Below are 17,488 nucleotides of genomic sequence, written 5' to 3' on the forward strand. Positions count from 1 at the left end.
AAATGATTGCCAGTCATTATTCTGGAGGTCATAAGATATGCAACTTCCCCAATTACTCCTGCAGATAACACCACTATTGTAGGTTGGTCTTTTGAGATATCTTTCCAGTTGGTGTTTTTTGTTTTGTTTTGTTGTTTTGTTTTTTTGAGACGGAGTCTTGCTCTGTTGTCCAGGCTGGAGTGCAATGGTGCAATCTCGGCTCACTGCAACCTCCAGTTCCTGGGCTCAAGCAATTCTGCCTCAGCTTCTTGAGTAGCTGGGATTACAGGTGTCCGCCATCACACCTGTCTAATTTTTGTATTTTTAGTAGAGATGGGGTTTCACCATGTTGGCCAGGCTGGTATTGAATTCCTGACCTCAGGTAATCCACCCACCTCGGCCTCCAAAGTGCTGGGATTACAGGCATGAGCCACCACGCCCGCCATCTTTCCAGGTTTTTTGCAGCTCTGACACCCCATGGCTCCACCTAAACCTGATGGCTCTACCTGGACCGCCAACCCTGCTCCTGTGGTCCCACCCAGAAGCAATTCAGCCTGCAGGAGGACAGCTTCAACCCCCTATGATTTCATCTCCACCCCAACCAATCAGCAGCAAGCACCTGTTACCTGGCCATCCCCAACTCTTGCCCCATACTGCCTTTGAAAAACCCCTCACCTACAAGCTTTGAAGATGATTTGAATACAAACTCATCACCCATGTGGCATGGCCAGCCTCGTGTCTATTAAACTCTTTCTCTGCTACAATGCCGTGGTCTTTCTTTATGCAATGGGCAGGAAGAACCCCCCAGGTGGTTGCAGTATTTGCCAGGGTAGCTCAATGATCATCAGAGACCAGTTCTGCCATATACAAGGTGTATGACCTACACAAGGCTCTCGACTTCTCTGGGCCTGTTTCTTCATCTGGAAAATAGGGATAGTCATAGCATCTCTCCAAAAGGCCATGAAGATTAAATGCATTAATTCATATCAAGCCCCAAGAACATGCCTGACACTGGCTCAGCTCAGTCCACACTAGCAGCTAGTATTTCTGTCCTATGAAGAGGGCACTATTATTGTCCCCACTTTCCACATGACTTACTGAAGCGCCAGTATTTGAACCGTTTTTGCTCCAGGGAACTCTCTTCCTGTGTGAAAGAAATTACGGAGATCTCTGGGTGGTGCCAGAACCAACTGTTTGCACATAGCTTTTGTCAACTGGGGATCAACCCTCATGAAATCTGGATGGCAGAGAGCACTGAATAAAGCAAGCCCTTTAATGTACAGTTCTACCATCAGGATCCTCCTCCTAGCTGGGCTGCAGGGCAGATTACAGACACACAGTAGGCTCTTGGTCTTGCCAGGAGCCACACCCACCCTCCGCCTTGCCTTTCCCTGAGCTCTGGGCGGGGACAGCTTTATACAAAACGAGCTGCCTCTGGCCCCTCCCATGCAGAGCGAGTGGAGAACTGGACCAGCAGGTAAGTGGGCAGAGCGGGGCGGCTCAGGCCCGTGAGGGTGCCGCTGCAGCTACCAAGGCCGGCTGCTAGCTGGGAGCATGGGACACTGACCAGGATGTGGCAGGGGCACTTGTCTGAAGCCAGCAGTGTCTCGTGGCCTTTCCCCTAGTTTCAGGCTGCCATGTCGGGAGAGTCCAAAGAAATAGGAGGGAAGAAAGGTTTTCTCCTCAGCTGGCATGTTGGAGTTGGGACAGGCTGAGTCATTCAGGTGAATTCCAGACCCCTGGTGCCTTCAGACCAAAAGGCTGGACCTATGTTGGGTGCCACGGCTCATGTCTGTAATCCCAGCATTTCGGGAGGCTGAGGCAGGTGAATCGCTTGAGCTCAGGAGTTCAGGGCAACATGGTGAAACCCCATCTGAACAAAAAATACAAAAATTACCCAGGTCAGACATGGTGGCATGGGTTAATAGTCCCAACTCCTCAGAGGCTGAGGTGGGAGAATCGCATGAGCCAGGGAGGTTGAGGTTGCAGAGTGAGCTCAGATTATGCCACAGCACTTCATCCTGGGTGACAGAGAGAGATCCTGTCTAAAAAAAAAAAAAAAAAAAAAAAGAGCCTGGGCCCCCACTGACTTTACCGAGGTCCATCTCCATGCTATCTCCGAACAACCTGACCAGCTGAAGCCGCTGGAGCCTGGGAAGGAGGCTGGGAGTTGGAATGGACGTGGAGGGGAGGGGAACTGGCCTGGGGGAGGCTGCTCCACCAAGGTCAGCCTGTGGGAGGCCTGAAGCCCTTCCTGGCCTTGGGAGGGAGGAGAAGGGGAAGAGAACTCAAAGACAGTCCGCTTCTGCTGCCAGCCTGAGTGCCTGTCATCTCGTTCCCCTTTTCCTGGTCCGCTGAGCCCAGAAAGGCTGGACATTCCCAGACCCTTTCACAGATGGAGAAACCAAGGCCTAGAGAGGGTGAGCAGCTGACCTGAGGTTGCACAGCTGGTCAGCACAGGCCTGGATGTCTGCCACAGCCTGAGGTCAGGGTTGGGGCGGGGTTCGGGGAAGCGCTAACTCCCCCCTGGGCCTTGGTTTCCCCACCTATGCAATAGGGATATTGAGTTGGGATGAGTTCCAGGGGGGCTCTGGGGTCCTAGCAACGAGAGGTAGAGATGGCCTCCTGCTACATGTGGCTGTGAGCAGTGAGGGTGGCTGAGCTGGGCCCAGGCTCCCAGTGCTCCAGCTGCCTCCCGTCTCCTGGCATCTCCTTGCCTCCCTCTCAGCTGCAGCTTCCCGTTTTTCCTTGTCTCTGTGCCTCTGTTGTCCTTTCTCCCCATTTTTGCTTCTAGCTTTTAGTTCTTTCTGTCTCTTTGTCTCAGTCTCTTCTCCCTCACCCCTTCATCTCCCCATCTCTCCCTGTGGGTTTTGTGGTTTTGACCTCTCAGCCTCCCTTCTTCAGGGGCTCAAAGCCAATCCATTCCTACCCACTCTCATGAGGGTGAGGCTAGGGCCAGGCCCTGGGTAGACACCTGCAGGGCTCACTAACTTCTCCAGGAGCCTGGAACCCAGGAAAGCATTAGCTCAGACCCTTGCCCAGGAGTGAGATGTATCCAGTGTCGGGCTACCACCTGGCACTGCCCCAGGGGTCACCCTGGCCAACACAACCCGCATAGCTGAAGCAGGTTTCCTCCAGTCTGGCCCACAGGGCTAGGTGCCTACCAGCTGGCAGATTACCCTTGCAGAGCGAGAACCCAGCCATGGTACCAGGGGCTCAGGTGGCCCAGCCCGTAGCAAGCCAGATGGTCACCTGGGCACTGGGGGAGAGGACAAGCCCCCGCTCACATGAAGATTACACTCCCGTGGGAGAGACCAGCGCTCAACAGATAGACACAGATAAACTCCTGTAACTGAGCTGGTGTCAGTAATACTTTGATGGAGGAAAGCAGAGGGCAGGAGAATGCGGAGGGGGGCAGGGGGCGGTGGGTGGGTTGGAAGCTCCCTGAGCTCCCTGGAGGAGATGGCCCAGCCCACACAATGAGGGTGCACTGGACCTGGACAGAACCCCACTCCCAGCTCCCTTCACTCTCTTGGGCTGGGGGCTCACAGCTTTTGATGCAAGAATGCAAAAGAGAAACCTTTGCCTGGAACAGCAAAACCCACTTCTGGGACAGAGCAGATCCTTCTAGCTTCTCTATCTGTTGCCCACCCATTATGGGGCATCTTAACTGTCTCATGCGAAGCCTTAGGTTTCTGGTCTCTGGTGATCACAGAGGGGTCCTGGATCCTTGGGAAGCAGATATGTCTCAGAGCCTCTCTCATCTTCTCCCGAGCCTGTACCCCATTTCTCTCTTTCCCTGGCCCAAGTCTTGGGAGGCCGTCTGTGAGCGGAAAGAGATCCTGCTCAGCTTGGTCCTCGTGGCCTCTTCAGAACCCCTTCACCCCGAGGCCTTTCTCAGGGCTGGGTCCACAGTCAAGCATGCCTGGATGTAAAGTTCAGCTCCCAGCTGTATGACACTAGGCAAATTTATTTCCCTTTCTAAACTTCAGTTTCCTCATCTGTAAAATGGAGATAATCATAATGCCAGCCTCAGGACTATGGAACAAGATTTGATAGGTTATGTGTGCAAAGAGCTTAGCACAGGGTCTGGCACAATAAGCAGCTGATGAGTGGCAACTATGGTTGTCACTGTTGTCATGGTGATTTTTAGCCCTTTTGTTACAGCTTCCTAACCCGCCAAAGGTTTACTCCTGCTTCCTCTCTGGTGCTTCATGTTTCTCCTCACAACAGCCAGCACGATAACTAGATTAGAGCTGGTCTCCTCTGCCTACTCATGGAGCTTTTTGCTCTAGAGAAAACACCCAAGCTCTCACCACAGGGCCCTAGGGAACCTGCCCTGTCTCCCCCCCTCCCACCTTGCTCCCGCTGCTGCCGCCACACTGGCCTCCTAGCTATCCTTTGAACAGCAAAACCCACTTCTGGGACAGAGCAGGCATGGCTGCACCCCAGGGACTTTCCACTTGCTGTTTTCTCCCCTGGACCGTGCTTTCCACAGGCAGCTCACTCCCACACTCCCTTCATGTCCTCTCCGTGACGGCTGCACATTCCCCATTCAGGAGCTTCGCTTTCCTCCGGAGTCCTTGCCACCATCTGACTTGCTCTGGGTTTCTGTTTTTTATTCTGCTTCGTGACCGCTTCCCACACCTTCCTGAGAGCAGGGATTGTGGTTGAGCACACAGTTGGTGCCCAAGAAATATTGGTTAAATGAATAAACAAGAACTGCAAGGTCACTGTAAAACAAACTAACAAACAAACAATAACAACAAAAACAGAAAATGCAGACATGCATCTTTTAAAAGTATCCCAACACATTCCGAACACCAGCCATTCTGAGTCTCTCCTTTTCTCTGGGGCCTTTTTGCACATGTAGTGTCCTCTGCCTAAGACATTCGCTTCGTTGTCATTGATGACTGTTCCTCACTGTGTCCCTGAGGTCCAAAAGCATGCCTCGCTTTTGAGGAAGGAGATAATTTGGGAGTGGGCCAGGGCATAGCGCAGATGGGTCACGTGGGGACCAACCCCACCGTGCCTGGTTTCCAGACAAGGAAACAGACCCCCAGAGCCAAATCCCATCCCTCAAGTGACACAGCGGTGGCAGCCCCTGGGTCGGAATCAGAGAATGTGTCTTTGTGGGGAGCGGGGATTTAGGTTTTCAGTGCTTAGGACTTGTTGAACTTACAAGAAAGTCAGACTCCTTCTGCCCTGTCTGCCCTCATCTCCCCATCCAGCCCTCCGTGGGAAAGCTACTGATGTTTGTAAATGTTTAACTGGACACTCTCATTAGTTTAATAGCTTTTCAGGGGGCAAAGGTCACCATCATCTGCAAATTCACCTACTCCCCTTAACTATTGACTTAGCACTCTTTCTTAGGTATATCATTTATTGCTTTTGCTATATCTTCGTTTACTTTGCACCTTCGTCTGCTGTCTTGACCTGGAAGGGTGAGCCAGGCCTGTACCACCGGACTGTGCTTCTGTCCATTTCTCCTGGAATGTCTGATGCCATTTCGGGAAATATTCAGAATACAGATAGTCACTACAGTTTTGACTCCTTTATGAATTAGAGTCTCCATATATGAAATGACTCTTGGTCTCAATTTATACTTTTGGTACCAAATTCTCTATGGAGGGCTCTTTGTTCCTCTGTTCCTCCTTCTTTCTCTCTTCTCCTTTTTTTTTTTTTTCCATTTCTCTGCAAGACATTTGCCCCCAAGTGTCTAAACAACTACTTTTGTTAAATTTTGATTTTTGATCAAATCCTGGTTAGGACAGGACCTAAGTTTCAGAGTCAGAAAGTAGGTGGTAAAGGAGATAAATGTATTCATCAATTTTTGGTTACTATAATCTGTCAATATATATCCTGGAACGTGTATCTCTGTGCACTTAGTACACAGTAGTTTTTGTTTGTTTGTTTTTGTTTTTTGAGACAACAGTCTTGCTTTGTCGCCCAGGGTAGAGTGCATTGGTGTGCTCTTTGCTCACTGCAACCTCCACATCCCGAGTTCAACCAGTTCTCCTGCTTCAGCCTCCCCAGTAGCTGGGATGACAGGTGCCCACCGCCATACCCAGCTAATGTTTTGTATTTTTGATAGAGACAGGGTTTTACCATGGTGACCAGTTGGAAGCTGGTCTTGAACTCCTGACCTCAAGTTATCTGCCAGCATCGACCTATCAAAGTGCTAGAATTATAGGCGTGAGCCACTGCACCCAGCCTCTGAGTGTTTTTGTTGTATATAAAATAAGAATGACTTAAACAACATAGAAGTTTGTTTACAATTTAACAGTAACATTAAACAAACAAACAAAACAGTTCAACACAGGCAAAACAGGGCTGGTACGGGTGCGCTCCGCCACAAAATCCCAAAGGAGCCTAGTATGCATCTAACCTTCACTGCATGCCTCATAGCACAAAATTGTTGCTGGAGTTCTGGCCGTCACATCTGATTCCAGACAGCCAAATGGAGGAAGAGCAGAAGGGCCACTCCCTTATTGTTAACTCTTTCTCCATCGCCAGAAGAAATACCCACTTGTGACTGCAGCGTTTACCCCAAGATAACTGTGCCACAAAATACCTCGCTTTTATTATTATTTTTGCCTCGCTCTAGTATATTGACTTTGGAAACAAAAGACATCACTCCATTTATAGCATTCTAGTTTTAGTAGTTGTATTTCCATTTACAAAACATAGTCATTCTCAATTGCTGAAAATCTCAAATCCTAGCATTCCTACATGTGATGTTAACATTGCTCTTGAACAGTTGTTGGCCAAAGATTCATTTGATGAATCCAGTTTTTCTGAAATAGGTGAGTCTGATGTTATTTCTGGTTAGAAATAACTCCAAAAACAGTTTTTACATTTTATTTTGACATTGAAAATCAGTCAGATTTAGGGTTGGGCGCGGTGGCTCACGCCTGCAATCCCCGTACTCTGGCGTACTCTGGGAGGCCAAGGCGTGGGGATCACTTGAGCCCAGGAGTTCGAGACCAGCCTGAGCAACATGGAGAAACCTCATCTCTACTAAGAAATAAAAAAAATTAGCTGGACATGGTGGTGCACGCCTGTAATCCCAGCTACTAAGGAGACCGAGGCAGAGGTTGCTGTGAGCCGAGATCAAGCCACTGTAGTCCAGCCTGGGCTACACAGTGAGACTCTGGAGACTCTGTCTCAAACAAACAAACAAACAAACAAAAAACACCAGTCATAATCAGTCAGATTTGCTTCAACCTCAAATAGTATATTTACATAAAATTAAATGAGCGTCGGCAACGAGCTGCACTTTTTTTTTCTAAACAGGAAACGGGCTAAGGAGACTACTCAGAGTCGCATATGAATTCATTGGCTTGATGACAGGGCCGTGTGCAGCTACAAAGAAGGCTGGGAAATGTAGTCCTTTAGTTGGATGGCCATTTGCCTAACAAAAACTGGGTCTCTTTTTTTATTTTTTATTTTTTAAGATGGAGTCTCACTCTGTTGCCCAGGCTGGAGTGCAGTGGCATGATCTCGGTTCCCTGCAACCTCCACCTCCCAGGTTGGAGCGATTCTCCTGCCTCAGCCTCCCGAGTAGCTGGGACTACAGGTGTGCACCACCACACCTGGTTAATTTTTGTATTTTTAGTAGAGATGGGGTTTTCTCATGTTGGCCAGGCTGGTCTCGAACTCCTGACCTCAAGGGATCTGCCTGCCTCAGCCTCCCAAAGTGCCAGGATTACAGACGTGAGCCACCTTACCTGGCCGTTAACTACATGTTTTTGAATGCAACTGATATGTTTGCTGAAACAGTAATCTTATAATGATGGTTCATTGAGCCCTTACTATTTGGCAGGCATGATTTTAGCACTTTGCATGTTCCTAGCAACAATTCTGATGTTGGTACTGACAGCCTACCTGTTTTGCAAGAGAAGACAGGATCCTCTGAAGCACAGGAGATTAAGTCACTTGGCTCAGCTTGTGAGGGTTGAAGCTGGGATTTGAACCCAGACAACTGGTTCCAGATGCTACTGCAGGAGACAGCATCAAGATGGCCCGAGTCTAGGATGGAGAAAGAGGCCAAAGTGGGTGGCCACTTCTTCCAAAATATTCCTGAGAAGCCAGAAATGCTGAAGGTTGCTTGCCATTCCCTCCATTGCTAATTACAGTAACAAACTGTTAAACACACTGGGCAAACCAAAGTAACATATCTGCTGTCTGGCTTTGGCCAGTGAGTTAATAATTTACAAATCCTAAGCTAAGTCATTGAGAAAGGCCCTTCCACCTTCAAAACGTCAGATTCCCAAGCAGCCCCTGCCCTCAAAAAGCTTCAGTCTCAAGGGATGTGCCTGCATGCACCCACACAAGAACAACCTGAAATGAAGGGTTCATGGGGCCCTGGTGAGGACACCTGAGAAAGCGAGGCAGCCAGAGGTCTCCTGAAGGATGGGCTCTTGTAGAAAGCTTGGATGTGGACAGCAGAGGGGGCTGGTGCTCCAGGCTGGGAGGACAGCAAAGGCAAAGGTGTGCCACTGCTGCCTGGGAGTTTCCCCTCCCTCCTTGGGTCCTCCTGGCACGCCTGGAACGGGCCTCGCCTGTGCTGTTAGTCAAGTCAGCTTCCTAAAGGAGAGGACGGAGTCCTCTCAGAAGGGAGGGGGCAGAGCGGGACTGTTAGGAGACCTGACTGCGTTACATCTCAGGAGTGGCTCCTCCCAGAGAAGAAAAGGAGGTGGCCAGAAAGGCAACTGAGCATTGGGTTCGCTCAGTGAAGGTATGAGGAAGGAAGTCCCAGCCCTGTGAGTGAATTCCGTGTGTGGGAACCATGGGGAGGAGCCACAAGGATTCAAGAGTTTCCTGGGTGAGGCGTGGCGACAACTGACACTCCTGCTTTGTACTAGAAGGAAGGAGTATGGAGTTAAAGACTGTGGCGTGAACTGAGGAACCCTGGACAGGCCACTTGCTGCAGGGGACCCAGTCCAGATCCCAGGAGAGCCCCGCTGCCCCTTCGGACCCCGTCTCCCATCTACAAAACGTGGAGATTGGCCCAGTTGACGTGTCTCTACAAAAAGGTGCATATACCACTGGTGAGTTCAGTTGATACCGAGTGGGGGAATCTTTTCCCTTTTTAAATTTTCATAGTCCTGTATTAATTCTCATGTGAATTAGACAAAAATAACGATGTCACCAAACCTGCCATTTCACGATAATGATCGGGAACCCTTAGTGGTGCTTACTGTGTGCTGGGAATGTTGGAAACAACATAAACTCACCAGCATCCTTACATCTCATTACAAGCCACGGAGTTCATACTATCACTATCCCCTACTTACAGATGAGGACATGAGACAGAGAGAGGCAAAGTCACTTGCCCAGGGTTACCCAGATTGTAAGCAGCAGAGCCAGGGTCAAACTCAAACAGCTGGCTCCAGAGCCTCACTCCTGGCATCTGCCATATTACTGCTCAGACTAAGGGTAAATAGAAGAAAGTTGTTAGTAACAGCACAGGTGGGCTGCCACTGGTAGCTGGCAAGGGGGTAAACAGATGGCAAAATGGTTCTGGAGGGCTAGAGGAAGTGGTCTCCAAAGGCCACCTAGAGAGTTCTATAATTTCAGGAGGAAAGAAAGCCAGATTGAAATCTCATTTCAGGTAACCATATATTTGCATCAGGCAATATGTTTACATGGTTCACAAATCAAAACTCTATTAAAAGATATACAGAGGCAGGGCCGGGTGCGGTGGCTCACACCTGTAATCCCAGCACTTTGGGAGGCTGCAGGCGGATCACAAGGTCAGGAGATCGAGACCATTCTGGTTAACACAGAAACCCTGTCTCTACTAAAAATACAAAATATTAGCCAGGCATGGTGGCAGGCGCCTGTAGTCCCATCTACTTGGGAGGCTGAGGCAGGAGAATCACTTGAACCCAGGAGGTAGAAGTTGCAGTGAGCTGAGATTGCACCACTGCACTCCAGCCTGGTGACAGAGTGAGAATCTGTCTCAAAAAAAAAAAAAAAAAAAAAAGATATACAGGGTCATCATCAACATCCCTGCAGTCCCCATGTGTCCTTCAAGGGTTGCTTTGTGCAAGTACAAGCAAAGAAAACATATTTTTCCTCCTCTTGTATGACCAAAAGGCAGTACACCTTTTCCTGGTTCCATTTACCTGCCTTGATTTTGTTTCAAGATTATCAGTATAGCCTGGAGACCTTTCCTTATCAGCCAGCAAGATCTGCTTTCCTTATTCCTTATTCCTTCAGACAGGTATGTGGTATTCCAACAGGTCCCTTTAATTAGCCACTTCTCTGTTGGTAGCCACCCAGGAGAAAATTTCCCACAACTTGCTATTACCAACAAGATCACAATCTATAATAACCTTGTACATGAGTCATTTTGTCAGGCTTTGGGATAATCTCATGGTGAGAAATGGCACCTGGAGTAGTTTTCCTATTGTGAATGAAGGTAATAATATTTTCTTTTTCTTTTTTTTTTTTTTTTGAGACGGAGTCTCTGTCGCCCAGGCTGGAGTGCAGTGGCCGGATCTCAGCTCACTGCAAGCTCCGCCTCCCGGGTTCATGCCATTCTCCTGCCTCAGCCTCCGGAGTAGCTGGGACTACAGGCGCCCGCCACCTCGCCCGGCTAGTTTTTTGTATTTTTTAGTAGAGACGGGGTTTCACCGTGTTAGCCAGGATGGTCTCAATCTCCTGACCTTGTGATCCGCCCATCTCGGCCTCCCAAAGTGCTGGGATTACAGGCTTGAGCCACTGCGCCTGGCCGAAGGTGATAATATTTTCATGTGTTTAAAGCTTATTTGTACCTTTTTCTCTGAATTGTTCATATCCTTGGCCCTCTTCTATATCGGGTCTCTTTGTTCTTGATTTTTAAAAACTCTTTATATATTAGGAAGATGAGCCCTCTGTCTGTGATTTATGTTGCAAATATTTTCCCTATATTTTCATTTAACTTTTGACCTTGCTGTTGGTATGTTTTGCAGAAGCTGCTTTGTTTTCTTTTGTGTGTTGTGTTGAACTTTTCTTTCACGAGTCATAGTTAGGAAAGCCTTCCCTTGTTTTCTGCTAATAAAAAGCCAGCTTGGGCCAGGCGTGGTGGCTCACACCTGTAATCCCAGCACTTTGGGAGGCCGAGGCAGGCAGATCACCTGAGGCCAGGAGTTTGAGACCAGCCTGGCCAATGGTGAAACCCTGTTTCCACTAAAAATACAAAATTAGCTGGCGTGGTGACATGTGCCTGTAATCCCAGCTATTTGGGAAACTGAGGCAGGAGAATCACTTGAGCCTAGGAAGCAGAGGTTGCACTGAGCCGAGATCATCCCATTGCACTCCAGCCTGGGCTAAAAGAGCGAAACTCCATCTCAAAGAAAAAAAAAAAGCCAGCTTGTTCACAAGAAGGGGAGTATTAAGAGAAACCCTGGGCCCCAGGTCCCAGCATCTTGCTAGGTGGTGAAATTGAAATTACTCACCTGGTGTTCTTCTCTGCCAGCCCCACCGCAGGCTGATCTGGGGAAGCCTCTGGCCCAGGGCAGATACCACCATGGCCTTCCTGATGCACCTGCTGGTCTGCATCTTCGGAATGGGCTCCTGGGTGACCATCAATGGGCTCTGGGTAGAGCTGCCCTTGCTGGTGATGGAGCTGCCTGAGCGCTGGTACCTGCCCTCCTACCTCACGGTGGTCATCCAGCTGGCCAACATCGGGCCCCTCCTGGTCACCCTGCTCCATCGCTTCCGGCCCAGCTGCCTTTCTGAAGTGCCCATCATCTTCACCCTGCTGGGTGTGGGAACCGCCACCTGCATCATCTTTGCCTTCCTCTGGAATATGACCTCCTGGGTGCTGGACGGCCACCACAGCATCGCCTTCTTGGTCCTCACCTTCTTCCTGGCCCTGGTAGACTGCACCTCTTCGGTGACCTTCCTGCCCTTCATGAGCCGGCTGCCCACCTACTACCTCACCACCTTCTTTGTGGGTGAAGGACTCAGCGGCCTCTTGCCTGCCCTGGTGGCTCTTGCCCAGGGCTCGGGTCTCACTACCTGCGTCAATGTCACTGAGCCATCAGACAGCATACCAAGCCCAGTACCCACGTGGGAAACTGACATCGCACAGGTACCCAGCATCACCCGGAGCCATCTCAGCACTTGGCTTGGTCACAAATGTACGGGAGGGAAAAATCTGCTCCCCTCCATCTTTCTAGGTTCTTTGGTCGGTCTATGAATTAAACTGACATAAGGCAGATCAATAGCAGGAAACCCATTTTAATTACTTACACACATACACATGGGAGTCCCCCCAAAATATGAGACTTAAAACAGGGCCAGATGATTTCAGCTTATATAGCATCCTGAGCTACAAAAGGTAATAGGGACTTGGGGCTTCTGCAGGATGGTGGAGAAAAATTATGGGAGGGGAAAGGAGGAAACTTATGGTGAATAAACATTGCACTGTTAGGCAGATAAAAGTTCCTCAGGTGAGAAAGGCCGCCACCTTTCTCTTCCTGGTTCAGATACCTCTTCTTGGTACAGATAAGATACCTTTACTAATAAAAATGTCCTTTAGATGTAAATTTGTCTTACAAAATGGTAACTTTTCAGAGCTACTCCTTAGCCTGCAATTTTTCAAAATAACCATCTAGAAATAAACAATATGCCAATAGGTCAATTTTGGGGTGGCATATTCTGGCCTCCTACAGTCATATTTTGGGATGGCATGTCCTGAGGGCCCCTGTTTCCTAGACGGTGGGTGGAGCAGTGTTCTTCTTTAGGTGGGGGCTCTCCCCTTAAGTGGGGGCTCTCCCCTTAGGTGGGGGATTCTCCCTTTAGGTGCGGGCTCTCCCCTTAGATGGGGGGCTCTGCCCTTAGGTGGGGGGCTCTCCCCTTAGGTGGGGGGCTCTGCCCTTAGGTGGGGGGCTCCCCTGCTCAGTCAGTCTCTGGCTAGCCCCTCCTCTGAACATGTTTGTGCTTGCCGCTGCTGTGGGGTAGCAGAGTGGTAAAAGGTGTAGCTTCCAAGTCAGAAAGCACCAGGTGGAGTCTGGCTTTGCCACATTCTCCCTGTGACTTTCAGGTAAGGGCCGAAGCATTCTGATACCTCAGTTCCCTCTGAAATGGGGGATGCTCGTCCCCACTGCACAGGCCTGTTAGGAGGCAAAGGGGCTTATCCATGCCCGGTGCCTGTGCTCAGTGGGCAGTCAGTATGAGCAGTCATTATTGCCACCTTATTAGTTATGTTTATTTATTAATTATCTATTAATAACAGGTGATCTGTATTCTGTATTATCACTGTCATGATTGTTGTTCTGCAGTCTGATCCCCTTCCCCGACCAGGGATCTGACTGACCTGTCTTGTCCTTTGCAGGGAGTTCCCAGAGCTTTGGTGTCCGCCCTCCCCGAAATGGAAGCGCCCCTGTCCCACCTGGAGAGCCGCTACCTCCCCGCCCACTTCTCACCCCTGGTCTTCTTCCTCCTGCTATCCATCATGATGGCCTGCTGCCTCGGGGCGTTCTTTGTCCTCCAGCGCCAACCCAAGTGCTGGGAGGCTTCCGTGGAAGACCTCCTCAATGACCAGGTCACCCTCCACTCCATCCGGCCGCGGGAAGAGAATGACTTGGGCCCTGCAGACACAGTGGACAGCAGCCAGAGCCAGGGGCATCTTGAGGAGAAAGCAGCCCCCTGCTGCCCGGCCCACCTGGCCTTCATCTATACCCTGGTGGCCTTCATCAATGCGCTCACCAACGGCGTGCTGCCCTCTGTGCAGACCTACTCCTGCCTGTCCTACGGGCCAGTTGCCTACCACCTGGCCGCCACCCTCAGCATTGTGGCCAACCCTCTTGCCTCGTTGCTCTCCATGTTCCTGCCTAACAGGTGTGCTCTCATCCGGTCCTAGGGAATCCCAGTGGGGGAACACTTCATTTCAGAACCCAGAATTCCAAACGCGCCCACTGGGCTGTACATGTAGTGGTTAAGAACGTGGTTTTCGGAGCACCCTGGTCCAAATGCCAGCTCTGCCACTTGTCAGCTGTGTGCGATAAGACAAATCACTTCAGTTCTCTGTGCCTCAGGGATATTTATCGGAAAATGGGAGTAGTAACAGTTCCACCTCCTAGGACTGCTGGAAGCATTATATGAGCTGATTCTATAAAGCTCTTGGAGCAGTGCCTGGCACGTGGCAGGTCCAGCCTAAGTGCTGACCATCATTGTCATAAGCCCATGAGGAGGAGCAGACAGCCACTGGAGTTCCCATTTATAAGGGGAAAGCCTGAGGCTTGGAGAAAGAGCTTGACCTGGTCTAATTCCCAGAATTTCAGCCCTGCCCTCCTGCCTCTGATCTCCAGCTGATTCCCTTAGAGCCACAGTTCTAGAAGAATGGCTGGGCAAATTGATAAAATGCAGATTGAACCAGCCTAGACTGGGACCTGGGATTTCAATTTTTAGTAAGGAACCCAAACAGTTCTGAGGCAGGGGCTTCAGACCCATGTATGAGAAACACCACCTCGGGATCTTGACATTTGAGGTAGGTCCTACAGCCTCGTATCCACGTTGGCCTGCCTGCCCTCACTGGCCTGCTTATACCCACTCTCCCAGCCCAGAAGGAGGACAGTGAGGACAGAAGATCTTGACAAAAAGCTTGCCAGGAAGCTGGATTTTCTACCTTGGGACCTAGAAACTGGAAAGAGGATGGAGGATTTGAGGGAAGCAGGACCAAAGGCCCCGACCTGCAAATCCAAGAAACCCCAAATATTAGAATTACAGAATCTGAGTCATGGAATCCAAGAATCTTGGAGCAGAAAGAGTCTTTGAGGGTATAGGCAGACCTCCGTGTGTTCTTACCCAGGGCGTGGACCAGTCTTGGTGTTCTGGAGACTGGAGAGTGGGACCCCAGAGACAAGGACTTCTGAGGAAGGACAGTGTCTTCAGTTGTCAGATGTAGGTTTGCATGGAAGGCCACCTGTAGAGAGATGCTCCTAGCAGCAACAAGCCAGCTGCCCGGGCCCCTGGAGATCAGCAAACTCCACATTGCAGAGGCAGGTAGCTGAGGCCAGATGGGGAGGGGTCCCCTGAGGAGGCACAGCAGGGTTTGCTGTACCAATGCCCCGATCCAGCCATCTTCACTTCAGCCCAGCTTCCTGGCTGAGGCTGGGATGTGTTGCGGGAGGAAATAGCAGCAGGTAAACACTAGATGGACCCACAGCTGAGCCAGGCCCTGCATGCTGTGCTCCTGGAGGTCACGCAGACTTGCAAAACTCCCATTTGGAGGCTCAGAGACTAGTCTCAGCTTAAACAGTAGAACTGGGATTTGAACCAGGACCATCCGGTGCCAGACTCCATTGTGTTTTTCTTGCTGGGGTGCCAGGCCCTACCGTTAATGCTGGGGACGACCCAGGCCAGCCCTGCCTGCTCAGGAACCTCCCTGACCCACTTGAGCCAGGCAGCCTGGAATTTTCCACATGGGTCTAAACTAACTCTGGAGACACTGGCCATCCACATGGCCCCCGGCGGGGGTGAGGAGTCAGAGGTCAGGCTTCTCGCCTCCACTCACCTCCCCCACTCTCCTCTAGGTCTCTGCTGTTCCTGGGGTTCCTCTCCGTGCTTGGGACCTGCTTTGGGGGCTACAACATGGCCATGGCGGTGATGAGCCCCTGCCCCCTCTTGCAGGGCCACTGGGGTGGGGAAGTCCTCATCGTGAGTATCCGGCCGGTGGGGCTGTTCCCGCTCCGTACCCCTCAACTCTGTACTCCTCAGCTCCTAGCCACGGCCTGGGAGAGCCTGGGCGCAGCCCTTTCCTGCGATCAGAGTCTTTGGGGCTCTCCCAGGAAGTGCCAGGTGGGAGGGGTGCCCCTTCCTCGTTTGAGAGTGGAGGCTTAGGGAATCGAGGTGACTGGTAGGCCTCTTCCCACCATGTGTACCTCAGCAGTGGCCTTCTCTCAAAGGCCCTTGACTTGATCATGAGCACATGAACCCAGAAAAGCCATTGGGTTCTCCTTTGCCCCTGGGCAGTCAACTCATGGGACCCGTCAGCCCCTCAGGATCACTCCCAGAAGGCTCTCCTTGCACCTAGAGAGTATTCCATGGGTTTCCCTGAGCCCTGTGAGAGTTCCTTGCCCTGGCGCTCGCCCTGCAAGCCCTGTCACTCTGCATCTCTTCCCTCCCGTCCCCGCAGGTGGCCTCGTGGGTGCTTTTCAGCGGCTGCCTCAGCTACGTCAAGGTGATGCTAGGCGTGATCCTGCGCGACCTCAGCCGCAGCGCCCTCTTGTGGTGCGGAGCGGCGGTGCAGCTGGGCTCGCTGCTCGGAGCGCTGCTCATGTTCCCTCTGGTCAACGTGCTGCGGCTCTTCTCGTCCGCTGACTTCTGTAATCTGCACTGTCCCGCCTAGGCATGCCACCAACCCCGCCCCCATAGCTAACGGACGGAACTGGGGTCCAGAGAGGCAAGGTCACAGAGCAAGTGGCAGCAACAGAGATGCAGAGCCTGAGTAATTGAACCATGAACGCAAGTGCCCACTAGGGACTGTGGGGAAGATGCGACCTGGAAATGCAAGGTGCAGCTCTATCCCCGACTCTGTGTCACAGTACCTGTGTCTACAAGTTCGGATCTCCTTTGCTTTGACTCTCAAGAGAGGACTGATTTGCAGCATCTAGCTGGAGGCAGGCCCAAGGGTGTTAGAAGGGAAACAGCTGGGAGGGTGAGCTGTCCCTTCAGGCTGTGTGACCTTGGGAAAGTCACTTGACTTCTCTGTGCCTGTTTCTTCATGCATGCAATGGAGATTACAGCAAGTACCAACTACCTCACGGGCATGGCACAGAGACAAAAGGAAGAAGCAGCCGGCATAAAGCAAGCCCTCCTGGGCCACCTGCTGACCTGAGAGTCCATCATAGTAACAAGAGTGGCAGTCAGTACAACCTAGAAGTAGCCAGAAGGGTTGAGACAGGCCCCTGTCCTCTCTCCTTTGCTCCTCAGTCTCACAGAGGGGCTTCTACAAGACAAGCAGCTAGCGGTAGAATCATGGGTATCTTGGCTTTCGGATTCCCAGTGTGGAGAGACATAGTACCCCACACACCCCTTCCTGTCATCCTTCCTGGCCCATAAAGCCCACTTGTTGGAGAGTAAGTACCTTCCTGGAAGCAGGAGAGATGATTTGCCGGTGGGGCTGGGGAGGGCCCATCCTTGAGCCTCTGAAAGTGAAATCCCCAACCAGGCTGGGGACCAGACACACAGAACCCCTGAAGTATTCTCTCAAATGGAGATGGCTGAGGTGATTGTTATTTTGTTTTAGCTTTAGGTTTTCATTTTTTTAAAATAAAGACATTCCCTGCTTTTACACTCAGATCTTCCTTCAAAGGAGAAGTTCAGGCATGGCACAGTGGCTCACGCCTGTAATCCCAGCACTTTGGGAGGCCAAGGCTGGCAGATCACTTGAGGCCAGGAGTTCAAGATCAGCCTGGCCAGCATGGCAAAAACCCATCTCTACTAAAAATACAAAAATTTGCTGGCCATGGTGGCACATGCCTGTAGTGCCAGCTACTCAGGAGGCTGAGAA

The 17,488-nt window shown here is 50.9% G+C and overlaps 1 protein-coding gene across 3 annotated transcripts; it reads left to right on the forward strand.

Annotated features, from left to right (window-relative positions):
- Positions 1 to 1,425: 1,425 nt before the first annotated feature.
- SLC52A3 (solute carrier family 52 member 3) lies at positions 1,426 to 17,269 on the forward strand. Of its 3 annotated transcripts, none has more exons than XM_031934695.1 (6): positions 1,426 to 1,456; positions 8,847 to 9,032; positions 10,941 to 12,064; positions 13,310 to 13,815; positions 15,510 to 15,633; positions 16,112 to 17,269. In XM_031934695.1, exons 3-6 carry the CDS (start codon positions 11,498 to 11,500, stop codon positions 16,322 to 16,324), a joined length of 1,410 nt encoding a protein of 469 aa, XP_031790555.1. In that variant the 5' UTR covers positions 1,426 to 1,456; positions 8,847 to 9,032; positions 10,941 to 11,497; the 3' UTR covers positions 16,325 to 17,269. The 3 variants fall into 3 exon arrangements, with proteins under 3 accessions (XP_031790555.1, XP_031790554.1, XP_023075973.2); XM_031934694.1 differs by having other exon boundaries at positions 11,447 to 12,064; XM_023220205.2 differs by lacking the exon at positions 1,426 to 1,456 and having other exon boundaries at positions 8,732 to 9,032; positions 11,447 to 12,064.
- Positions 17,270 to 17,488: the final 219 nt, after the last annotated feature.

Source organism: Piliocolobus tephrosceles, chromosome 20, assembly GCF_002776525.5.
Source record: "Piliocolobus tephrosceles isolate RC106 chromosome 20, ASM277652v3, whole genome shotgun sequence".
In the NCBI taxonomy this organism is placed as follows: domain Eukaryota; kingdom Metazoa; phylum Chordata; class Mammalia; order Primates; family Cercopithecidae; genus Piliocolobus; species Piliocolobus tephrosceles.